General features: G+C 39.6%; 1 protein-coding gene and 1 non-coding gene across 4 annotated transcripts in view; one reads left to right on the plus strand and one right to left on the minus strand.

Annotated features, from left to right (window-relative positions):
• Positions 1-26,947, plus strand: part of SLC17A5 (solute carrier family 17 member 5) — a 48,921-nt gene that overhangs the window by 13,027 nt on the left and 8,947 nt on the right. For all 3 annotated transcript variants that reach the window (XM_036872188.1, XM_036872189.1, XM_036872187.1), the window contains exons 3-9: positions 1,841-2,074; positions 4,575-4,662; positions 6,629-6,715; positions 8,620-8,738; positions 9,835-9,993; positions 15,686-15,818; positions 17,664-17,811. In XM_036872188.1, coding sequence (XP_036728083.1) covers positions 1,841-2,074; positions 4,575-4,662; positions 6,629-6,715; positions 8,620-8,738; positions 9,835-9,993; positions 15,686-15,818; positions 17,664-17,811 — 968 coding nt within the window. The remainder of the gene's footprint in view (positions 1-1,840; positions 2,075-4,574; positions 4,663-6,628; positions 6,716-8,619; positions 8,739-9,834; positions 9,994-15,685; positions 15,819-17,663; positions 17,812-26,947) is intronic.
• On the minus strand, positions 21,608-21,680 carry TRNAA-UGC. The gene has a single exon. It is a non-coding gene; the product is annotated as a tRNA-Ala (tRNA).

Here is a 26,947-nt window from a genome sequence, read left to right on the forward strand (position 1 = left end):
ACAGTAACTTATAACTGTAGCTGCTGCTGCTGCGTCCTAATCTGTTTGAAAAGTAGCTTTTCAGTTTCCTCCATAAACATACTGTCCTTGAAGAGAATTTGGAAAAACCTGTCTGGCGTATTAGAAAATTGGGTTGTTTTAGATGCTGCTAAATAGTTTTTATGGGACCATTATTTAATAGCTGTACTACTTAAAAGGTTCCTGTTGCAGGAGCATTAAGGTAATCTCAACTACAGGATGAAAAATAAGAATGGGTCAGTTTCAAAAACAAAAAAATCTATACATGCCTCACCTAAGCTGCTGATGTCATTTTGCCTCCCTCATATTATAGTGGAATTGATAAGTGCATGTTCGTCATTTGTTCAGAATTGAGTTTTACACACTTTAAACATTTTATTTTGTCTCACATGGGGACACAATACAGGCGGGAAAGGCTGGTGTCCTTTTTTTTTTTTTCTGTGGCCACACTGTGCGACTTGTGGGATCTTAGTCCCCTGACCAGGGATTGAACCTGCACCCCCTGCAGTGGAAGCCCACAGTCTTAACCACTGAACCGCCAGGGAAGTCCCAGGTGTCCTTTTCTATAAGCGTATTTTCATCCATCTTCAGCGCTCACAAAGGAGCCAAATCCCATGTGGGTGAGTCTCTCCTGCCATTTACAGACAAGATCACTCAAACAGGGAAGAGGGTTTCTGCCCAAACAAGCACATGTACAAAATAATGACTTATCAAAAATCTTTACATTGGACTTCAGTAATGTTGCCAGATATATATTTGGGTACACGTCACCCACTTTCCCCACCTCAACCTGTAACTGCTGGGCACTTCATGAAGCCCTGGAATTCTACAGAGAAGCTGCAGATTGGTACTCTAAACAAGGATAATTAGGGGTTTGCTTTGTGTCTTTGCTTTTGATGATCCACCTACTTACTTGCCCTACATCGACAGTAAAAAGAAATCCTGAATGGTTCTTAACACATGGGTAGGTTACAGGGCTATGTGTGCTAAAGATGTCAGATACTCAGTCACCAAATCTTCATTTTCACCTCACTGTGTATGGCCACTAATTAAAAGACATTTCCTACTCACGTGCAGTTTCTGGCTTGGTTTAAATTCTTGCTCTTTTGTATTGCTCTATGTCCTTGTTGAAGTGCTTGGTCTGAAATGGTCTATTAATTAATGGTCTATTAATTATATTTTCGCATACTAGTAGCCAACATTAAGTGAATATTTAGTGTGTGTCAGGCCTTATTTTATGGGCCTTTTTCATTTAATCTTCCCAGATCACAAATCCAGTAAGTAACAGAGCTGGGCTTGAACCCAGGCCTGGCCCCAAAGCCCAGCTTGGCCACTGCAGTATCCTGTTCAGTAGCTTTCTGGATTAAACCTGTGCCTTTTTTTGAGCCTTCTTTGTCACGGTCATTACAAAGTATCTACAATTCATCCCACAGTCTAGTTTCATAAAATAGCAAGCCGTCCTGAACATTATGACTTTCAATGATTTTCGATTCACTTCTAGAATCTGCATGTCTGTATCAGGGCGACTCACCTACCCAGTAGAAAGTCTGCATGTTCTTCAGTCTAAAACAATGGTTCTGGGGAGTCTCCTGGCAGTCCAGTGGTTAGGACTCGGCGCTTTCACTGCTGTGGCCCAGGTTCAATCCCTGGTGGGGGAACTAAGATCCCACAAGCCTCACGGCCAAAACAAACAAACAAACAAACAAACAAACAAAAACAGTGGTTCAGAATTACACTTATATGTACTCACATGCCAGTAAGAGAAAGGAGCCGTTTCGTCAAGGTCTTAAAAGGCTGTTCTTTTTCCTCCTACTCGTCACAGGGTAAAAAGTACCGATGGGATGCAGAAACTCAAGGATGGATTCTCGGGTCTTTTTTTTACGGTTACATCATCACGCAGATCCCTGCAGGATATGTTGCCAGCAGAAGTGGGGGAAAACTGCTGCTGGGATTTGGAATCCTCGGCACCTCTGTCTTCACCCTGTTCACTCCCCTCGCCGCAGATTTCGGAGTTGGAGCCCTCGTCGCACTCAGGGCTCTAGAAGGACTAGGAGAGGTAATTTTTTTTTCTCTTCTGTTATTCTTCTTACCCTGTCTCACTTTCTTGTCTTCTTAAAGATACCATTCTTTGATATGAATACGAACCAGAAAAAATGACATTGGACGATAGTAGGGATTCATTTTTTACTTAGAAACTGATTAACTATGAAATAACATGAGTAGATTTCACTTGTGGTCAGTGAGGTCTTGAGTGGGAGCGCTCCTAAATTAGAAGCTTTACTCAAAGACTAGAGAAAACATTTTCTAGGGGGACACTTCATAGCTGCCCCTACTCCCTCCTACTGAGGAGATAAGAAACCACTATTAAAACCACGAAGGCAGGGGCTTCCCTGGTGGCGCGGTGGTTGAGAATCCACCTGCCAATGCAGGGGACACGGGTTCGAGCCCTGGTCTGGGAAGATCCCACATGCCACGGAGCAACTGGGCCCGTGAGCCACAACTACTGAGCCTGCGCGTCTGGAGCCTGTGCTCCGCAACAAGAGAGGCCGCGATAGTGAGAGGCCCGCGCACCGCGATGAAGAGTGGCCCCCTCTTGCCGCAACTAGAGAAGGCCCCCTCTTGCCACAAATAGAGAAAGCCCTCACACAGAAACGAAGACCCAACACAGCCATAGATAAATAAATTAATTAATTAAATTTTTTTGTAAAAACCATGAAGACAGACCATCCTACCTCTTGAACTTTTGCCACTGTTTACCTGTGCTCCATCATTGATTGCCCAGGTCTAAAACATATTTTACCCAATAGACTGTCATGTTGCCTTGTTTTCCTTTACATTTGTTGTTTTTCATAGAACTTCTTCTTTGTCATTTGTTCTTTTTTCTGGTCCTCTAACTTAGAGGCAAATAATTTATCGTTTTATGTAGCTATCTTTTTTTAAGTCCTGTGATTCTTCTGGCCTTTCTGCTGCTTTTAAAATTGTTATTATTAAGTTTTATCTTTTTTTTTTCTCTCCTCCTAAGATTTCTATCATTTTTTAATTTTAAAACTTTATTTTTTCTTTTCCTTTCCACTTCTCTTTTGCATTTCGTCATGTGTACCTCCACCTTTAAATAATGATCTCGTTTCATTTCTAACTTTGAACTTCTCAAGGCATAGGTTTATTTTGCTCTCTCTTAACATTTCTTTAACCAAGCAAGACAGTGGCCTCTGGGTTTAGTATACAGCTTAAAGGTTATTTTGTATCATGCTGTGTAGGAAAAACACTGACTGGAGTAGTAAAATCAGAGTTTGAATAATAACTCCACTGTATCTAACGGTGGAACCATAGGTTATAATATAAATATTATACAAATACAGTGTATAATATATAATATAAATATATTAAATACCTGCCCCATCCTCAGTCACAGCTCAGATGTGATAATAATTGCTAGAAAACTTTGGAAATTGCCAAGTGCTTTTTAAATTTAAGCTTTGGTCACTCATCTGGACATTCTTATTTTGTCCTTATCGAATAGGGGTGTACCAAATAAACCTTTCTTGACTACAAAATAAAATTACCCCCCTACTAACAGGTTCCTTTTCTCCTTATCTAAGTAAAATATATGTTTTACAGATAAACTGAAGTTCTAAGAGGTTAACTGATCTTTCTGAGGCTACACAGCTAGTGAATGGCCAAGGAGAGCTGTGAATCGACTGCTGCAAGTCTACCAGGATCTATTCCTTCCTGCTCCCTTGTAGCATTTCCTCCTCTCCCAAGCCTCTGTGAACCTCCCTGCCTTCACTGTTTTGTTGCTTCTCCATTATCAGTAATTAGCATTTTTTTAAATTGAGGTATAGTAGATGTACAATATTATATAAATTTCAGGTGTATAACAATTCAAAATTTTTACAGATTATGCTCCATTTATAGTTATTATAAAATATTGGTTATATTCCCTGTGCTGTATATCATTATATCTTATTTATTTTATACATAGTAGTTTGCACCTCTTAATCCCCCACTCCTGTCTTGCCCCTCCCCTAATTGGCATTTACTAAGCTAATTATCACCAGAAAAGAAAAAAATACCGGTAAACACTCTAATTGAGCATTTTTTGGTAGTACCATTTTTTAGTAGGACCATTTTTCCTGTTGAGTAAGGTGAATCTGAATTTTCTTCTAGTATCCCACAGTATTAGCTCAGTATTTTTAAAAGTTATGTATTGGTAACATTCCCATTGCATTCAGGCCATAAATAAAGTAAATGAATAAAATTCACTGTGGGAGGCTACCTTTATATCCTCATTCAGTACATTCTTTTACATTTTTTGTAACCCTTGCCTTGCAGTCCTCAAATCAGTTGACAGAATCCACAAATCTTTGTTCAGGTTTTGAAAGTACTTCATTATGAGGTATTCGCACTCAGCACTGTAAAGACATCTCACTCCGTGAAACCTGATTCTAGTTTGAGTCTTATCCAGAAACTTCTCTTGCAACAAAATACTCAACTGAATTTAAAACATTAACAGAACTACCTTGTATTTCGTCAGAAATATCTTTTTCCCTTCCCAGGGTGTCACATTTCCAGCCATGCATGCCATGTGGTCTTCCTGGGCTCCTCCTCTTGAAAGAAGCAAGCTTCTCAGCATTTCATATGCAGGTGAGATAGCTGTCAAGGCTTTCGCTACAATTTGTTATCTGTATATCAACCTTGGGGGAAGGGCACACAGCAGAATCAGGCAATGTCAGGTGCTTTCTTCGGGGAAAACTTAAGTTGCAGGGGTATAAATTTATTATTAATGTTCTTCTTTGGCTCACCAGCATATAACAATGTGGCTTCACTGACTACTGTCATTTTCTCCATCTGCCATCATTTATTTCAAAACATGTTGCCTTTTCAGATGTTGATATAGAGAATGCTTTAACAAAACAAAGCCAAAAAAAAAAAGCTGGAAAATTGAACACTTTTGTCCTTAAATTGTGATTTGATTTGATCATCTGATAAGCTGGTCATGACTTTCAACCCCTCCCTTCAGACACCTTGTTTTCTATGCATTTATTTGCTATCATTTTGATCTATAGGTAAGATAGCATGAGCTTTATATGTGAATTATAATCTTTCCAGCTCACACACTGAATGAAAACTTTTTGACCTGACAGCTTTTAAATACAGTTATTGAGAGAGACCTCTCTGCGGTGGCTTTTAAGCCAAAATCTGAAGGATGAGAATGAACCAGTCATGCGAAGAGCAAAAAGGAAAACATTCCAGCCAGTCAGAACAGCACATACAAGGGCTGTCAGGCAGGAATTAACATAAGGGTTCAAAACAATGAGAAACCACTGTAGGTGTCTAGAACACACTGAATAAAGGGGCTAATGGCATAAGATGGGGTTAGAGAAATAGACAAGAGCCAGCTTACATCAGGGCTTACAGGCCACAGGGAGGAATGTAGAATCTTTTTTCCAAAATACAATGGGGAGACATCAGAAGTTTTTAATCGAGAGAGAGACATGATCCCATGTACATTTTAAGAAGATTCTTACAGCTATGTGGAGATCGATGTGAGAAATCTGATGAGAAGTTCAAGAACAGGCAGTATCAGTGGTTCCCCTTTGCCTGTTGAATAGTCTAAGCTCAAACTAGGGGTCAAGATTCTTTATGGTCTTCACCACTTCATTTTAGCCAGCCTAGCCCTTGACACATAGTGCCTGGCATGGAACAGATATTCAGCAACTATTCAACCCGGTTTTCTAGCCTTCTATTCCTTTCCTTTACCCAATCGAAGTTCCCAAACCCACTTTCTGCTTTCCTACTTTCATTCATTTGCTCACCCTGTTACACCTGCCTCTATATCTTCTTTCTTATGGGACCAGATCTTGCCCGTCTTTTCAAAGTCCCACTGCTGCTTCTTACATCTTTTCCTGATCTCTAGAGGTCAGAGGTAATCTGTCCTACATTTGAACTTCCATATTGCTCTGTGACACTCAACACTTTCTAACATGTAATAATTATTTGTTTATATTTACTTCCTATATAAGACTAAAATTTGAGACCAGAAACAATGTCTGATTATTTTAGCTCCCACTGTACCTACTAAGATGTCTTCTGTTTGGTGGTTAAAATGAATTTTATCACTTATTTATCCGAAACAATTGTGTGTAATATATTTGGGGCAAATTAGATTACCAAAAGCTTCGTTCTTTTTTCACCAGGTGTGCTGCAGTAGGTTATGTTTAGAGACCATCTTTGAGCCTTTCCCCAAACACTTGGCTTTCTAACACATTTACTAGTAATGTGGCATTTACTGGCTCATATTATAATAGGTCTTCTATCGATTGATGCCTTCTAATTCATCAGTAGATGAATTCATCTAATTCATCAGTACATAATTGTAACTAATATAACTACATATTAATGTATACATTTTACATATTGTGGGTTTTCTAGTAAATGATCCCTTAAGAGAATGGGTTGTTTATATTTACATGTGACTAACTCAACTCCTATAGGATTTGAATCACTCTTTTCCCTATTGTCTGTTATCCATCTTCTTTAGGCTGTAGACCTGTGTCCCCTCTTTGTTCATTTTTCTCCAAAGTTTACAAAGTCTTTGTTGTTATTCTAGGAGCACAGCTTGGGACAGTAGTTTCTCTTCCTCTTTCTGGAATAATTTGCTTCTATATGAATTGGACTTACGTCTTCTACCTCTTTGGTAAGTTTATTCAAAAATGTAACGTAAATTATAATGTGACAGATCCAAAATGTAATAGTGGTCTAATAATTGGTTAAGCTATGTATATTCCAATTCACTGAAGTAACCATCTCCTAAACCACAAAGCTCTGAAACACATACCGATAACCTGTTTTTCAAGTTTATGTGGTTAAAATGATCTAGCTGAGTTATGATCTGATGTTAATTTTGGAATATTTGTTCAATAGAAACTGCTGTTGAATCCAGGACTTAAATGCTGTACTTACTATAAAAATTGCTGTGTTGTTTATTATAAAAAATGTATATTTTGAAAATATTTCTTCTCAAACAAAGTAGGATGCTCTCACTTGGTAGTTTTAATCTTTTTTGTTTCTTTGTTTAGTCCCAGGGCCTTTCATTTCTCAATCTCAATAGCAGGATGATACACATATTTAATAAATTAGATTGCCATGTAAACATTTATGCAGGAAATATATCTGCAATCAAATAATAAGAACCTGCAGGGCTTCCCTGGTGGCGCAGTGGTTGAGAATCTGCCTGCTAATGCAGGGGACACGGGTTCGAGCCCTGGTCTGGGAAGATCCCACATGCCACGGAGCAACTGGGCCCGTGAGCCACAACTACTGAGCCTGCGCATCTGGAGCTTGTGCTCCGCAACAAGAGAGGCCGCGATAGTGAGAGGCCCGCGCACCGCGATGAAGAGTGGCCCCCACTTGCCGCAACTAGAGAAAGCCCTTGCACAGAAATGAAGACCCAACACAGCCAAAAATAAATAAATAAGTAATAAAAAATAAAAGGAATTCCTTTAAAAAAAAAAAAAAAAAAAAAAAGAACCTGCAGTATAAACAAACAAACAAACAAAACAACTAATACTAAACTTTCATTGGGTTATTTGTATGGAAATATGTTATTATAAATGTTTCAGACATTACATGAAATTTCTAAAAATAAAAAAAATAAAAAAACAAATCAATAAACAAAAGCAGATACCTGTGGAAATAATAGATTGTAGACTTTTATTTTTTAAAAGGTTTGTCTGGTAGACCCTGATAGGCAGAGTCATGTGGTTAAAAGTTGTTCTCTTCAGGTGCAAACTTCCCATTATAAAATAAATAAGTCATGGGGATGTAATGTACAGCACAGTGATATTGTGGTACATACTTTTTTTTTTTTTTTTTTGGCTGCGTTGGGTCTTCGTTGCTGTGCGTGGGCTTTCTCTAGTTGCGGCGAATGAGGGCTACTCTTCATTGAGGTGCGCGGGCTTCTCATTGCAGTGGCTTCTCTTGTTGCGGAGCACGGGCTCTAGGCACGCAGGTTTCAGTAGTTGTGGCATGCGGGCTCAGTAGTTGTGGCTCGTGGGCTCTAGAGCGCAGGCTCAGTAGTTGTGTTGCACGGGCTTAGTTGCTCCACGGCATGTGGGATCTTCCCAGACCAGGGATCAAACCTATGTCCCCTGTATTGGCAGGCAGATTCTTAATCACTGCACCGCCAGGGAAGTCCCTGTGGTACATACTTGAAAGTTGCCAAGAGAATAAATCCTAAAAGTTCTCATCACAAGAAAAAAAAAAAGTTTGTAATTTTGTATGGTGATAGATGGTAGCCAGACATATTGTGGTAATTATTTCGCAGTGTATATAAATATCAAATCATTATGTTGTACACTTGAAACTAATGTAATGTTATATGTCAATTATACTGCAATTTTTTTTAAAAGTTTTTCCTCTTAAAAATTTATAGGAAATAATACAAATTGCAGTTATCCCATTAAAGAATTATGAGAAGAACTTGAAAACAAAGCTGAAACCAATTTTTCATTAAGTTTATAATTACATAATTTTTTCAAGACAGAAAAATTGCTGTTGGTTCATTCTCATTTCATTTACCTATTATTTTTCTATTTTAAGGTATAGTTGGAATCATTTGGTTTATTTTATGGATCTGGTTAGTTAGTGATACACCAGAAACTCACAAGACAATCTCCCCCTATGAAAAGGAATACATTCTTTCATCATTAAGAAATCAGGTAAGGACTTTGGCACATTTTAGAAATAATTTCAGAACCTTTTTTTTCTTCAGAATTAAGATACCAGGTTTTTTTAATAGATATTTCTGTTGTGCACACTCTAGGCAAAGTAGAGCAGGCAAATTAAATAAATGTACAAGTACTGTTTTGTTCAAGAAATGTCAATTCTTTCTAGTTTAAATCTATGAAATTTAGAATCTAGAAATTTATTTAAATCTAGTTTAAATCTATGAAAAATTGCTTTTCTAAGTCATTTTAAACCTTCTATTTACTTTCTCTTTAAGAATCTTTTGAAGACATTGTTGATCTTATAGATTTGTTTTAATTAAAACTGGCTAATAAAATCCATAAATCCATTTTAAAAGGCAGGTGTAAACTGTAATATGCTTTAATATTACACCGAGGGCAGACCAACAAGTAAGGATGCCATTAACCCCTTTTAATTGGAGAGATCATACAACATGTGATGGTCTGACATATTCCAGGGCCAACCTATTTGTTAAATATTAATAGAGCTTAATTTCTCTTTTTACAATAAAAGTGAGTATAGATAGAAGATTGTTATGTCTTTCCACACCATGGTGGATTATCTTGCTACTGCTGGGATGCTTACATCCTGCTTTGAAGACCGTTACTCCAGATGGCTACATAAAAAACCTTCTATTGCTCAGTTCTTATAGATCATTGTAATTGAATAAAGATTGGAGAATGAAATATGAATTCTAATAGGACTTCCAATCTCTTTCCCTTGCCCTTATGTCAGCCTCTGAATTTGATTATTGAACTGTCCTCTGTTTTTTAGGTGGAGAAATTAATATTGCAGGTGACTTCTGACATTCATAAGGAGTATTTAGTTCGACATTTTAGCTCTAAGATTACATTTCTGTTTTTTCTTCAAATCTGAATCATGGAGTTTCTATTGCTGTTTAATATTTTAAAAGAGTTGTTTAAAAATCTGGGATTTAGTAATCAAGGTTGATAACATATTCTAGATGGAATTTTAGCTGATCAGATACAGATCTAAACATAGCATGAACATAGCTGTAGCTTATCCTAATTATGCCTGTTTGTTTTTTGTTTTTTTTTTCTTTTTCAGCTCTCTTCACAGAAGTCAGTGCCATGGACACCTATGCTGAAATCACTAGCACTTTGGGCTATTGTAGTTGCACATTTTTCTTACAACTGGACTTTTTATACTTTATTGACCTTATTGCCTACTTACATGAAGGAGGTCCTAAGGTTCAATATTCAAGAGGTAAGAAAAAATAAGTATCCGCTTCTTATAGAGAGTATACAGAATTTGTTTTTATCTATGTGAGACTCAGTTATTTTGCATCTTCCATTTTACTCTGATATACTAAATTCTAGAGACTGCTCTTTTTAGCCTTGCTTGTTCCTTTCCTCTGTGTGTGTTAACTCTTGATTCAGAGTATCTTGGCTGTTATCCCCTTTAACTGTGAAGGTCTTACTAGTCCCCAGTAACATGCCAGGATCTCAGATGATAAGTGCAGGTGGTACCATATTCCCTTGGGATGGTAGCCCGACTCTGCTGGGAGCCGAGAGGGGCATTGGGAGACACAAGGTTCTTGTACAGAAATCACTCTGCAGTGTTATCCAGGTGTTGGCAGAGCTATAGTTGCAAAGCTGTGTAAGACAGACCCCCCACTAAAACTGCCAGTTCCTTCTGAACTCATCAAACTGAGGCAATTCCTATTATCTCTATGTTGACGGATTTTGTCTTTAAAGAGATTGAAGAGAAACCTAAAGAGAAAGAGGCACAGTTTGTAAGGAAATTTGGTAGTGTTTTTGCCTTCAAAATGAAGGATAAATCAGATGTAAATGTTAGGAGCTAAAATGATAAAACTCTTAGAAGTGTACATCTTTGTGACTTTGGGCTGGGCAACAGTTTCTTACATATGATACCAAAAGCACACATGACCAAAGGAAAATATAGATAAATTGGGCTTCATCAAAATTGAAAACTTTTCTTCCTCAAAGGACACTATCAAGAATAAATACCCACTGAATGGGAGAAAATATTCACAAATCATATATTTGATAAATATATAAAGAATTTATACAACTCAATAATAGAAAGATAAATAACCCAAGTGTTTAAATGGGCAAAGGATTTGAATAGACATTTCTCCAAAGATATGCAAATGACCAATAAGCCCATGTAATGATGCTCAACATCATTACTCAGTGGTTTGCACAGCAAAGGAAACCATAAACAAGATGAAAAGACAACCCTCAGAATGGGAGAAAATATTTGCGAACGAAGCAACTGACAAAGGATTAATCTCCAAAATATACAAGCAGCTCATGCAGCTCAATATCAAAAAAACAAGCAAGGGTCTTCCCTGGTGGCATAGTGGTTAAGAACCTGCCTGCTAATGCAGGGGACACGGGTTTGAGCCCTGGTCCGGGAAGATCCCACATGCCACGGAACAACTAAGCCCGTGCGCCACAACTACTGAGCCTGCGCTCTAGAGCCCGCGAGCCAAAACTACTGAGACCGCGTGCCACAACTACTGAAGCCCATGTGCCTAGAGCCCATGCTCCACAACAAGAGAAGCCACCGCAATGAGAAGCCCGCGCACCACAATGAAGAGTAGCCCCCGCTCGCCACAACTAGAGAAAGCCCGCGCGCAGCAACGAAAACCCAACACAGCCAAAAATAATTAATTAATTAATTAATTTAAAAAAAAAAAAAGCAACCCAATCCAAAAATGGGCAGAAGACCTAAATAGACATTTCTCCAAAGAAAATATACAGATTGCCAACAAACACATGAAAGGATGCTCAATATCACTAATAATTAGAGAAATGCAAATTAAAACTACAATGAGGTATCACCTCACACCGGTCAGAATGGCCATCGTCAAAAAATCTACAAACAATAAATGCTGGAGAGGTTGTGGAGAAAAGGGAACCCTCTTGCACTGTTGGTGGGAATGTACATTGATACAGCCACTATGGAGGACAGTATGGAGGTTCCTTACAAAACTAAAAATAGAACTACCATATGACCCAGCAATCCCACTACTGGGCATATACCCTGAGAAAACCACAATTCAAAAAGACACATGTACCACAGTGTTCATTGCAGCAGTATTTACAATAGCCAGGACATGGAAGCAACCTAAGTGTCCATCAATAGATGCATGGATAAAGAAGTTGTGGCACATATACACAATGGAATATTACTCAGCCATAAAAAGAAACAAAACTGAGTTAATTGTAGTGAGGTGGATGGACCTGTGTCTGTCATTCAGAGTGAAGTAAGTCAGAAAGAGAGAAACAAATACCATGTGCTAACACATATATACGGAATCTAAAAAAAAAAGTTCTGATGAACCTAGGGGAAGGACAGGAATAAAGACGCAGATGTAGAGAATGGTCTTGAGGACACGGGGAGGGGGAAAGCTGGGACGACGAAGTGAGAGAGTAACATTGACATATATACACTACCAAATGTAAAATAGATAGCTAGTGGGAAGCAGCTGCATTGCACGAGGAGATCAGCTCGGTGCTTTGTGACCACCTAGAGGGGTGGGAGGGAGACGCAAGAGGGAGGAGATATGGGGATATATGTATACATATAGCTGATTCACTTTGTTATACAGCAGAAACTAACACAACATTGTAAAGTGATTATACTCCAATAAAGATGTTAAAAAATAAATAAATAAAATAAAATTGATTTGCCAAAAAAAAATACAGAAATGGAACACAAAACCATAATGAGATACCACCTCACACCTATTAGAATCAGAAAACCAGAAAATAACAAGTGTTGGTGAGGATGTAGAGGAAACAGAACCCTCATACGTTGCTGGTGGGGATGTGAAGCGGTGTAGCCGTTATGGAAAACAGTTTGGCAATTCCTCAAAGAGTTAAACATAAAGTCATTATTATGACCCAGAAATTCCATTCCTGGGTCTATACCCAAGAGAACTGAAAACATACGTGCACACAAAAACATGTGCATGTACATGTACACAGAAGTTCATAACAGTATTCATAATCATGAAAAAGTGGAAACAACCCAAATATGTATCAGCTGACGAATAGATAAAGTATGGTATATTCCACAGTGGGCTGTTACTCAGCCACAGAGCGGAAGCCCTGGAAGTAAAGCAGCAGCCTGGGTGGTGAATGTGACGGTAGCAAGGCTGACTGCACAACTGCATTGGTTACAAGGACTTAGAGCTGTCAGCAGCGTTGAAGTGAACCGGTCCATCACCTCACTTCCAAGGCATACCGAAAACACTGGCCACAGGGACCGAACCTTAAACTTCACCCAAACAGCTAAGCTGTGAAGAACTCCTCTGGTTACTTTTGAAAAAAGAGATCCATTATACTGAAATATATCCACCAATTGTACTGACAGAAGTTAAACAGAAATGAGGCTTCACCAATAGCGTGGGATGGATTTGTTGCAAGCAACCTTGCTTTTCCTAAGCTCTCTGTTAACAGAGCCCGACTGTAGTCTCCTACTGTAGTGACAAACTGCATGCAAATTTAAAGATCATTCCACTGATGCTTCTATTTGAAATTTTCCCAGGAGAACTATAGAAAGAATGAAATATCAATAGCTGACTGGTAATTAGTATAGGTACTTAATTGCCGTCATTTATTTTTTATTAATTTTTTTTTAATTCTATAATGAGAAACTTTAAAACTAGAATATTTTTTTCTTGCATTTTCATACCAAAAAAGGCATTTTCTTTCTGAATCAAAATTAAAAGAAATGTGAACAGAGTTTGAAAATAATTCTCTTGTTGTATAGAAGCCTCTTTTTTAATGGATTTCTTTTCTTGAAAAATCAGCATATTACATTCATGAAATGGCCTTTGTTCAAAATAAAGCTTGCTTTGAGAAGCATTGTATTTAAAATTATAATCTCGTTAATTAAAATTTTTAAAGCTCTTTATCCTTTGTTTTAAGCTTGCTTTGTTACATAAGTTTATTTTCATTAGTTATCACCACTTTTCTTTTTTCCTAGCTTTTTCCTAGTGTCCCTATTTCTTACAGCTCAGTGAGAGTTGGGGCAATATCTGTTACCCTATTTTGGATATTAACATTTTGGAATCAGTTTTTTTTAATAAATGAATACAAGGAACCATATCCTTGAACAGAATGCTTAACAACTGTGGAAGATACCCATGGATGTATAAATGTTGAAGATTTTGTCAGGGGAGTTTTTACCATTGGAATTTTAAGTGGGAAAATTCAGTAACTCTGATGAATTATTGGCCTTATCCCACCAGAGGACAAAGCCAAGATCAGAAAATTCTCTTCTCTATTTGCTGCAGTTCATGTGTAGGGTTCTGCCACAGATAATGATAGATGTGATCCCACTGTGCAGAATTCTAAATGGAATAAAATTTAAAGAGGAAATTACTCAGCTTAATACCAGAAAGAAACAAAAATCTTCAGCCACAGAAGTAAAACTGGAAGCATGCAACATCTGAAAATAGACCACAGACTATGATGAAAAAAATTAAATCTTTTCTTAAGCACACTTAAATTCAAAATATTAACAAATTTTGCTGGTCTGTACCATTAATGATGCTTAGATAGAATTATTACCAGATTTAAATATCAACGATAAAATATCTTTCTACCTTTTTTGTGTTTGTAAATCTCTAACAGGTGTACCCATCTCTCTCAGGCTATAGAATACTTTTGTTTTTATCAGAATTGGGCCATTTAGGCTTAGCACCTCAGGTCTGTGCTTAAGGAAAAATGAATAGAAGAAAGAAATTTTTTTTTCTGAGTATATTTTCTTCATTTTACAGAATTTGTGATTTCCTAAAAAGCTGACTGTCGAGTCATTTCCTACAAAGCAAATAACACATTTCCATGATAAATTCTGCTTCACATCTCATGGTGTTTTCATTTTGTTTAGGTGGTGATGTAAAGTGAAAGGAGAGAGGAAAAAATAGAGCTCTCTCTATCACCTCACCGCCTTTGTGCTCTGCTCAAAGCATGTGCGAGTGCCCCAGGCACTTTTTTTTTTTTAACTGCATCTTGATTTTGCATACTTAAATTTCAGAACAAAATAAACAAAAAAACACACAATACACAACATTCAAACCCCATGTCAAATGTGGAAAGGGATAGGACTTGAGGCCCTTGTATCCTGCCTTAGACAGAAGGACAAAAATAAAACCACTAGACGTCAGCAGAGGGACCAAGTGGGCCAGGGCCACTGGGGCTGCCGCTGGGGGAGCCATGGGGACACTGTACGGAGGGAACAAAGTCTGCAGGTAGAAACTCCTCATCTACTTCTTCCAGGCGAAAGACAGCCTCATCACCCTCGAGGTGGGGGATCTCATCAGGAACAGCAGCCCTGGGCTCCCGTGCTGTCAGTTCATCCTCATCAGTGCCCATGCCCAGCTCGATCATGCAGTAGAGGCGGTTGGCGCAGGTCTGGGGTCCTCAAGCGAGAAGCCGGAAGAGAGCAGTACAGTTTCGAACAGCACCTAGACGGTGCTCACTTTAGAATAATTCATTAAGCTATACATTTGACTTAACGTGCTTTTCTCTATCTGAATTTTATTTTATAATAAAAAATATTTTTAAAGTAAATAAATAAATGAAAACTGTCCCGTGGGGAAAATCCATAGGCTAACAGGAAGACGTCTTCTCTCACTTGAAGCTACAGCCCAAGTCCCAAAATGACATTCAGGATTACCCTGAGCATACTAGACTATGGGGAGCTCTGGTTCCCTCTGAGACAGGCTCTCTGGGACTGCATTGAACTGAATCCCATAATCCTTATAAAAATCAGACTTATTTACTATATTATGTAAAAATTAACAGAAGATTGCTATGTATCTCCTTTGCTTTCATATGGTAGCGGATGTGTGTGTGTATATGTTGTTTTGGTTCTTCCTCCCTCCATAATTAATTCCGGATCTTCTTATTCCTTCCAGAATGGGTTTTTATCTGCAGTCCCTTATTTAGGCTGTTGGTTATGTATGATCCTGTCTGGTCAGGCCGCTGACAATTTAAGGGCAAAATGGAATTTTTCAACTCTATGTGTTCGAAGAGTTTTTAGCCTTATAGGTAGGTTTTGTTTTGGTTTACAATTATTCACTGTGTTTACAAGGCAAGGCAAAATAAAAATGATAATAGTAGTCATTTGTTCACATATTAAAACAATATATTTTAATGCATGTAGTGCATGTCTATACAAGATGGTTCTTTTTGAATGATGCATTTTGAGGATTAAGATTTATAATATCCTATTATCTCTACCATACTCTTGTAACTATAAAAAATGGCATGCTTTGCTGAATATCTTCCCCAGAATTTTTTTTTTTAATTTATTTATTTATTTACTTTTGGCTGTGTTGGTTCTTTGTTGCTGCGTGCGGGCTTTCTCTAGTTGCAGTAAGCGGGGGCTACTCTCTTGCCGTGCGCGGGCTTCTCATTGCGGTGGCTTCTCTTCTTGCGGAGCACGGGCTCTAGGAGCGCGGGCTTCAGTAGTTGTGGCGCACGGGCTTAGTTGCTCCGCGTCACGTGGGATCTTCCCGGACCAGGGCTCGAACCCGTGTCCCCTGCATTGGCAGGCAGATTCTTAACCACTGCGCCACCAGGGAAGTCCATCTTCCCCAGAATTTTAAAAATCACTTTGTTTTCAACTCTAAGTTTGCAATGAAAATAAGATTTTTAAGTCTCCATCCCTTTTCTATTTTAAATTTCAATCAAAAATGTATACTAACATCATTATATCAAATGAGGAGCTATAAATCAAAGCTGTAAATCAAAGGAACCTTAAATAATCATGTGTTTCAGAGTCTGATTTCAGAAAAGTGAATTTTAAAACTATGTAGGACAGGGACTTCCCTGGCAGTCCAGTGGCTTCCACTGCAGGAGGCACGGGTTTGATCCCTGGTCTGGGAACTAAGATCCCACATGCCATGTGGCGTGGCCAGGAAATAAATTTAAAAAAAAAAAACAAAAAAAACCAAAAACCTATGTAGGACAATTATTCGAGTAAGTAGAGACCCTCAAAGTCACTGATGACTGTACTTCAATAATTACATTGTAAAGGGACCCTATTCAATGTAATTCTGAAAACACCTTCTGAGCACCTACAGCTAGAATGTGCTGTCCAATCCCACTGCTTACTGACCTCGACTCTGGAGAAATTTTTCCACATCTACAAGTGAAATAAATCCCTTTAGATTTAATTCGATTTTTTCTTTTTTGGCTTTCTGTGGACCTGCTCTATCTACTACAGTAGCCACTAGCCATATGTGGCTGTTTAAATGTAATTGAAATTTAAAAATAAGTTCCTCGGTTGCAGTATACACAAATACAACATTTCCATCATCACAGAGAGTTGTTGGATGGCACTGCTATTGACACAGAGAGAAAACAATAGCCCACTCGTTAGGCCCCTTCCTGTATTACTTGTATTTTATGCTTAACTGCCTGTAATAAACTCCACGTATTGTTTTCAGTTGTCAAAACCTAGATGGACTGTTTTTCTAACTTTATCCAGCAAAGTTTCTTACTGAGTTTATCTTCTTTGGTTATGTGAACTTTGAATCACATTCTGTATCAACTATTGCTTCTCTCTAGAACCGTATTTTTCAGTTATTCTCTTGTTCTTTTCCTAAGCATTGTAGAACTTTTAACTGAGTCTTGGTCACACGTAGATTTAATAACATTGCATAGTGAGATTTTTTTTTTTTACGTTTTACAATAGTTGCATTAATCCTATATGTTTTCCAGCAAATTTTTTTTCATGAAACTGTAATTTAAACTGAGTCTTCTAGGCAGTATACTGTTTCTACAGTAGATGGCAGTAATATCAAATCTCAGATTTATACTCTATTAAAGAGCAAGCAAATATTAATGCTGGGGCTTCCTTTTTTTCTTTTTATGATTTTTTAACTCCAGGAACGATTGGACCTGCAGTATTCCTGGTAGCCGCCGGATTTATAGGCTGTGATTATTCTTTGGCTGTTGCGTTCCTAACCATATCAACAACACTGGGGGGCTTCTGCTCTTCTGGATTCAGCATCAACCATCTGGACATTGCTCCTTCGTGAGTACTGATATAAAGATTCGTTCTGACTTTAAATTATTTTCTTTAAGTGTGGTAAAATATATATAACATAAAATTTGCCATTTTAACGAAGTGTCTAGTTCTGTGGCATTAAGTACATCCATTCACACTATTATGCAACCATCACCATGATCCATTCCAGAACTTCTTTATCTTCCCACGCTGAAACCCTGGACCCATTAAACACTAACTCCCATTCCCCCTCCCTCATGCCCCAGCCCCTGGCAGCTGCCATTCTACCACCTTCTGTCTCCATGCATTTGACTGCTCTAGGAATGACACCACACAGCTCATAAATGATAGAGCCAAAACTTCCCCCTAAAATCTTACTTTTAATCCCAGAATTCCTTCTACAGCTATTTCTCTGGAAATATTCTTTTTGGGCCTGTGCCAGTTGACGAGGTAGAGGAGGGGACTATGTAAATATTTTAACCCAGGGGATTTGATGCACTTAATTTTTTTTTTTAAATAATGAATATGAATTTATTTTTGGAGAAAAGACCAGTGGTCTCCTGCCACCTTTCCCCTACCCCCAGTTCCTCCCACCTAGACTACCACAGAATCTTCTGATTCCTGTTAATCCTTGTCTCCCATCCCTTCAATAAATACTTCTAAATAAGCTCCAACAAACTGACGCTCACAGAACTTGAGTGCACCTTTGAAATCATTCTAATCCAGTCTCTCGTTTTATATAAGAAGTCCAGGAAAGCTCCATATAACATCGGAGTCTTCGTATGCTTAACTCTGGGCGGAGTCCCGTCTGCCGCTGCATAATGCCTCCTACGGGGGCTCATTCTCAGCCCGTGGTCCATTGCCTTTTCCTCTCCATCCGTCTGAATCCTTTCCAGTTCACATCCCAGTTCTTCATTAAGCCTTTCCAGGCCATTGTGCTTTTTTCTCTTCCTTTTCTCAATTTATAATTTTATGCTGGATACCATACCTTAATTTGTAATTATTTCTAAATGTTAACTCTTCCCTTTCTTACCTCCCCAATTTGCATGTAAGCTTCCTCAGACGGAGGCATCCTATATATCCATATCACAGCTTCTGCAGAAGGAGAGGCACCCCCAGTCCATACTTGCTGAGTGGTTGATTTATCTGATCATACTAAGCAAATAGGAGCTTCAGTGCTACATACCCTTAACAGTGGGGAACCAAAGAAAGAAAACCAGCAACACTTGTATATTGGGCCAAGAAACCACTTGAAACAAAAGGTAGCCTAAGCAAAAGCTCTAAGGCTATCATCTCTGAGAGTTCAGGGCCCAAGTCTGTCTTATTAACCCCAGCAGTACCAGCACCTGGCCCTGTGCTGGGCCATGGTCAGTGCTCAGTCAATCAATTACATGAATGGAAGAATGAAAATAGACTTTCATATTCAGTACCATGTCAAAATTCTTTCTAAAAAACTTATTTGTGTGTTGACCTTACTGTGTATCAGTCAACACTTTTCTTTAAAGCTCTTTCTTTTGAGAAATAAGGGAAGAATTTTGTGAACTTTACAAGCTAGAAAATGTTCATTAAGTATACATATTGGTGAGTTAAGAACTGAAGGAGTTTTGGACTTCCGCGGCGGTCCAGTGTTTAAGACTCTGCGCTTGCAATGCAGGGGCCATGGGTTCAATCCCTGGTCAAGGTACTAAGATCCCATATGCCGTGCGGTGCAGCCAAAAAAAAAGAAGAAGAACTGAAGGAGTTTAACGTAAGTTAAGAGAAGAAGAATAGCAAATTAACTTGAAAAGCAAATTAATTAATTTAAAAATAATAATTAATTTAAAAATAATAAGTAAATTAATTTAATTTACTTGGAAAGTAAATTAATCTCAAGAAAACTTTGTTAAACATAGTGAAAGTTTGAAAGATTGGATACAAACATAACTGAAATAATAAAGAGCCCATTGAAGTGGAAGGAGTAAAGGCGTAAGATGCCATTTCAGTGGGGACTGAGAAGAGCCCACTGCCCTAAACAAATCTCTGCTCGGGCTTGAGACTTGGACTTGAGATTTACAAAGTAGAGAAAAGGATTCAAGGAATAGGAAGTAATTAAAGGACTGTTCCTTTATGCTACTGATTAGAAAAGGAATCTGGAAAGGATTTCTCTTGAAATAAGTTAAACAAATGACATTGTTTTTATAAACTATAAGTGCGTGGTTTATAGAATCATAGAAAGTTAGAACTAGGAAGGATTTAGAGTATTCTTGTCTCTTACTATGCACATGTGGTCCATGTGCAAAATGCAGATTCTCAGGCATCTCCCCAGACTTACTGAACTAGAATCTGCATCTTTAGATCCTCAGGGATCTAAGGGATCCTTTAGATCCCTTGTACCTTTGAGCGTGAGACCCTGGTCTGGTCCAGTCCTCTCATGCATACAACAGACGTTTATAGAGTACCTGCTATACCTTCAGTCCTCCACGTGGTGCTACAGAAAATAAAACCCAGCTCCTGCTCGCAAGGAGATTAGTCTAGTTCAGGAAAGAAACATAAAAAATAAACGACTGTAATATATTGTGATGATAATTAATTCTTTCAAAAAGTAATTATCAAATGCCTACCACGTACCAGCCACAACAGCACAACTGTGGCCTGTGGAGCTCTTAGTCTAGGGTGGTGGACATGAAAGAAATAAAAAACAACCTTTTGAAGAGAAAGTTGAGAGCATGTAGTAGGGAGATATAATGCAGATCAGGGAACAAGGGAAGGTCTCTCTGAGGAAGTGATATTTAAGCTAAAGCCTGAAGAATGAGTAAGAAGTTAGGCAAAAAGGAAGTAGTATTCCTGACAGAGGAATTTACATGACAGGAAGAAGAAATTGGTGTGTGTCTTAGTCTGCTTGGACTGCCAGAACAAAATACCGTAGACTGGGTACCTTAATCAACAGAAATTTTCTCACAGTTCTAGAGGCTAGAATTCCAAGATCAAGGTGCCAACACAGTTGGTTTCTGGTGAGGAGTCTTCCTGGTTTGCTGAAGAGCTGACCCCTTACTGTGTGCTCACACGGCCTTTCTTCAGGTATGCGTGCACGGGTGTGTGCAGAGAGGGAGAGAGCTCTAGTGTCTCTTACTCTTCTTATAAGAGCACCAGCCCTGTCAGATTAGGGTCCCACCCTTATGATCTCATTTAACCTTTTTCACCTCCTAAAGACCCTGTCTCCAAATGCAATCACACTGAGGGTTAGGGCTTCAACATACGAATTTTGGAAGTACACAAACTTTCAGTCCATAACAGTGTATTTCACTTAACTGAGAGAAGGTCATTTGTGGCTGAGATGCAGGGAAGAAAGCCACTGGGGAGTAAGCAGGAGCCTATAGTAAGCGTTTTATATTGTATCCAAAGCAAGTAAGAAGTGGCATTCTCTGTATTTTAAGGTCACTCTGTGAGGACGAATACAAGTAGAGGAAGCCAGTTAGGAGGCTATTGCAGTAATCCATACAGGAGGTGATGACGGCCTGGAATGGGGATAGGAGGTGTAAAGAAGTAGATAGACTTGAGATCTTTGTGATTACAATAGAATGGGACTTGACAGTAGACTAGACCTGAAGAGTGAGGAAGATACCAAGGATGATGATTTCCATGTATTTTGCATGGGCAGATAGTTGTGCCACTTACCAAAACTGGGATGTCTGGAGGAAGAAGAGTCTTGGGGTAAGATAAAAATTTCACACGTTAAATTTTTTTTTTTAATATTTATTTATTTAGCTGCACTGGGTCTTAGTTGCAGCACATGGGATCTTCGCTGCAGCGTGCGGGATCTTTAGTTGAGGCATGCAGGATCTAGTTCCCCGACCGGGGATCGAACCCGGGCCCCCTGCATTGCAAGCGCAGAGTCTTAACCACTGGACCACCAGGGAAGTCCCTTCAATTTTAGATATTTGTGAAAAACGTTTAGAAAATAGTAGTTGTAGGCAGTTTGACATTTGGATCTGGAACTCAGAAAATCAAGTCTGACCAGAAATGAAAATTAGGGAATAGTAGTCCACTTTTTCAGAGTTTTTAAAGACAAGGATTGCCGGGTGAGAGAGTAGAATGACAAGATAAGTGACCCCCAGGACTGGATCTTGACAAACATGTAGAGACCAGAAAGAGGGGAAATAACCAGAAAAGGAGACCAAAAAGGAGCACCAGGGAGATAGAAGGAAAATCAAGAATGTGGTGTCAAGGAAGCCAAGGCTATCCAGTCTTCAATTCAAGAATGAGAGCTGAACGAGAGATAAAGATGTAGGAGTGGCCAACATGAGTAGTAGATGAAACCGTGGAACTGGATAAAATTACTCAGTAAACTGTGACGAGAACCTTGGGAATCCACTAAGAGAAAGAAGAGCCTGATGCAAAGATAACTGAGAAGAGGGCTTCCCTAGTGGCGCAGTGGTTAAGAATCCGCCTGCCAATGCAGGGGACACAGGTTCGAGCCCTGGTCCGGGAAGATCCCACATGCCACGGAGCAACTAAGCCCTCGCGCCACAACTACTGAGCCTGCGCTCTAGAGCCCGTGAGCCACAACTACTGAGCCGCGTGCCTCAACTACTGAAGCCCGTGTACCTACAGCCTGTGCTCCGCAACAAGAGAAGCCACCGCAATGAGAAGCCCACGCACCGCAATGAAGAATAGCCCCTGCTTGCCGCAACTAGAGGAAGCCCACGTGCAGCAACGAAGACCCAACGCAGCCAAAAATAAAAAAATTAATTAATTTTTTTAAAAAAAGATTCTGGTTCAAAAGATAAAATGCATACACAAAGCTTTAAAAATAAATAAAATAACTCCACAAGTTCTTCAACGCTCCTCCCTTCAAAAGGTGGAGCCTGTGTCCCCTCCCTTTGCGTGTGGGCTGGGTTTAGTGACCTGTTTCTAAGGAGTAGAATCCGGCAGAAGTGATGGTGTCTGAGTGGGTCCTAGAAGGCAGCGTAGCACCCTGCTTGCTCTTTCTCTCTCAGATGACTCACACTGGGGGCGCCAACTGCCGCATGGTGAGGACACTCAGCACCCAGTACAAGGCCCAGTGGGGAGGAACGAGGCCTCCAGCCAGCAACCACATGAGTAGGATGAGAAGCTGGTCCCCCAGCCCCAGCCCAACCTTCAGATGACCGCGGCCCCGGCCAACAGCGTCTCTGAAACCTCCTGAGAGATTCGGAGCCAGAATCACCCAGCTAAGCCCCTCCTACATTGCTGACCCACAGAAACTGTGAGATGACAGATATTTGTTATCTGAAGCTGCTGCCTTTTGAGGTAGTTTATTACGTGGCAGTAAATAACTGATTAAAAAATCTTCACTGTTAGTTTTTGATTTTCCCTGTGACATGGGAGTCAGGCTCATTGCTGAGACTAAGAAAAAAATAGAGTAAAAGACTTGAGAATGATAAAAGTTCGAAAGAGCTCCTGAGAAAAATAGTCACTAAGAACTCCTAGAAGGGATTTGGGGCATTGATGAGGGTCAGCTGAAGTTGGAGAGGAATCGTGTGCTCTCACTAGTTTACAAGGTGGTTTTTTCTTTAAGTGCTGTTCAGCAGCCCAAGTGTAGGACTGAAAATGTGCTGTTGAATTGATCTAGTCTTGAGATTTTAACAAGCTGAGTCAAAGGGATCTGGGAATTGGGAGTTTTGGCACAGAAGAGGCCCAGGCTGTGTTATCTCTCAGACACTTTTAGTTGAAGGAATGGAAATCTTAATTCAAGCTGGCTAAACATCATAATCTGTTAGTGTGAAGTCCAGAGACGGTAGGCTTCAATCAGGAATTGATATCCAGCTGTCCACTGATCTTACCCAAGACTCGTTTCTTTTCCACCCTCTACTCTGCCTTTCATACCAGTTTTATCCTAAGGCTGGATCTGCTTATAAAATCATACAGTGAAATGATTGCCAGTAACAACGAGGATTGCATGCTTCTTGATTCACATCAAGCAAGAAAGAAAATGATCTTTTCCTCTTTCCATCATGGAAATACAGGCTTCATTTGGAACCAGACTGAGTCACATATCCACCCCTGAACCAACCCCCATGGCCAAGGGAATGCCATTAGACTTCCGTACATTCAGCACCCGCCCCTAAAGTTAGAGGTGAAGGAAGGAGTCAGTGCCCCTAAGCCTCATGGGAATGGATGCTGAGGGAGCCATTGGTGACGTCCACACAACACGTGAATATATGAACACAAAGAAAAGAACTCATTTGGAAGATGAAGAAACTCAGGCACAGAGGAGCTGTGTGACTTGCAAAGTCACAGTTAGCAAATGGCAGACCGAAGACTTGAATCCAGGTCTCCCAGCTCTGTGGTCCAGGGATCTTTCTGCTACATCAAGGTGCCTCTCAATGACTTATTTAAAAGATCTTAAGAATTGGTCAGGGCTTCCCTGGTGGCGCAGTGGTTGAGGGTCTGCCTGCCAATGCAGGGGACACGGGTTCGAGCCCTGGTCTGGGAAGATCCCACATGCCGCGGAGCAACTGGGCCCGTGAGCCACAACTACTGAGCCTGCGCGTCTGGAGCCTGTGCTCCGCAACAGGAGAGGCCGCGATAGTGAGAGGCCCGCGCACCGCGATGAAGAGTGGCCCCCGCTCACTGCAACTAGAGAAAGCCCTCGCACAGAAACGAAGACCCAACACAGCCAAAAAAAAAAAAAAACAAATAATAAATAAATTTAAAAAAAAAAAAAGAATTGGTCATTGAAGAGGCACTAGCAGTTATTTTGAAAACTCAGGAAAAAGAACTCACTGCCGAGAACAGATACGTACTTTGGTTGCCTCAGTTAATGTGATTTTATTATAAAACTAAGTAAATAAATACGGGAAATAGAAACGATAAGGAACGTAAAAGTGGCCGAGCAGCCACCCAGCCAGAAGGAGGGCGGTAAGCTACCCACTCCATTTCTTGAAGCTGCAATGTAGTCTGGGTCTGATCAGGTGCCTGAAGTCCGTCAGAGCTCTGGAATCTGGCAAGGGCCCCACTGTGCTCTCTGAAACTGGCAGTGAAGGAAAACTGGATCATTAAATAGAAATTGGAGCTATTGTCAAAAGAAGATGAAAGTGCATGCTAGAGAAGAAAAAAAACAAATATCCATGGTACCTACCTTATAAAATTGTTTTGAGGATTAAATCGAGCACAGAGAGAGAGAGAGAGAGAGAGAGAGAACACTTAGCTGATAATGCAGTAAATGCATTTGCACACAATGTGATAAACTTCATTATTATTTTCTGGCAAACTTTGAGCCAGGTACCATGATCAGGGTCACAAATCAATCCAAGCAAAATACTAAAGGGATGATTGGTGAGCTCTTGGAAAAGAAAATACTGATCACCAAGGAGCCACACCATTGGGTCACTAAGCCCCAAAATAGCAAATTTCTCAGCATCGTTTTCGACCGTGTCTACACAATATATTTGGTATATCAGGATTTCAACAAGGTCTCCCATGATGTCCTTTTAGACAGGATGGAGAGACATGAACTGGATGTACAATTAGGTGGATTTGTAATCACTGAACTTCAGTGTCAGCATGCTGATTAATGGACCTAGTCATTAAGCAAGCACTGTGCCAAGTACCATAGCAGATGTTGAAGACATAAACGTGAAAGCCTGCTTGCACCTGGGTAAGCTTCTGCTGGCTTGGAGGGTGATATGGTGTTGTCCTGAAGCATTTACTGGACAGCCTGCAGGCAGTATCCTGGAACTGGGCTTCAGGCATCAGCTGGCTGGTTGAACTCTCGGTCTTAAAGACCCTGGTCCAGCCCTGACATTTTATGAGTCCTATAAGAAAAAAAAAAAAAAAAAAACATTTATCTAGATATGGTATGAAGCTAAACAGTTTGTTTGTTTATTTATTTATTTGTTTATTTTGCTGTTAAAATGACAGTAATTTTATTAAAGTTCCATATAGTACAAATCAGTAAAACAGACTAGAAATAAAATAATACTTGGAATTCAAAATAATATAAGAATAACATAGTTATTCCATTTAAACCACAAAATAAACTTTGTATGGCTGAAATAAGGGATCTAATTTTTATTTGACTTGAGAGATTACACTAGCTGTGACACATGACTTCACATCAGTCTCACTGCAAATCGTCTGGCTTTTATAACCTCGAATTTTCTCACACATATTAAATCATATAGAAGAAAACCTTTATGAAACGAAGACATTCTACCAATATCACATCTTAATATAGTATTCATTATAAATGTTTCAAGCGCACACTTTGTTTTAGAAAAATAAGCTAAAAACCGATGAGCGATCACAGAAAACAGTAGAGCTTCTGAACATCAAAGGCATATTTCAGGAATGCAGTGGGCACGTGGTTGCCTTTAAGCTTAGAACAGAAAGTAATACGGTGAAAGAAAGTTTGGGAAGATACTAACAGGCTACAGTTCCTAGGCCTCATTAGAGTTCAAATCTCTTTCAGCTAAATGGCTGAAAATGAGTGGAAATTTGGCAAGCCCAGCAGTTTCCATGTCTGGACATGCCGCGTGGGCCCTTGTCCTATTACTTCGACAACTGCCAGGACTTCACACGTTTTCATCCCCTCCCTGTACTTCCTCTGCCCCCACGCATCTCTTACAGCCAAACTCGGGCACTACTTCCTCTAAGAAGCTTTTCCTGAGGTGTCCCCTCCCTGGTCCCCTCAAATGTCCCCCGCCCACACAGAGGGTTGATTAAGGCCCCGCCTCTATGCTTCTATAAAACCTGGCATGAGTCTCTAACATAGTTTGATTATTCAGGCTACTAGGTTTTACTACATTGTTGGCCCATAGTCTTTCTCATTAAGTAAACTGTGAGCTCCTTGAGAACAAGAACTGTGTTTAATTCATTGTTGGACACCAGTCTTCCATAGTGGTTGACACAAATGACATACCTAAGAACTGTTTGTTAAATGAATGAGTGGATGGGTGGATGGCAACAGTAACTGGTATTTACTTTTAAAATGGTTTGAACCATTGGCTCTCCTTCGTGCATTATAATTATAATTGGTTGGAAACCGTGATGAGAATTGGCTGCATCCAAGCGAGGCAGTGGGGTGAGGGATGTATCTCTCGCACATTTGAGGAGTATCTTCATAATCAGCAATTTGGTTTGGTTCATCCTTTTCCTCCCTTACTCTGAGAATAGTAGATAAATTGCGGGAAAATAAAACATC

The sequence above is a fragment of the Balaenoptera musculus genome, chromosome 12, assembly GCF_009873245.2.
Source record: "Balaenoptera musculus isolate JJ_BM4_2016_0621 chromosome 12, mBalMus1.pri.v3, whole genome shotgun sequence".
Taxonomy (NCBI): Eukaryota; Metazoa; Chordata; class Mammalia; order Artiodactyla; family Balaenopteridae; genus Balaenoptera; species Balaenoptera musculus.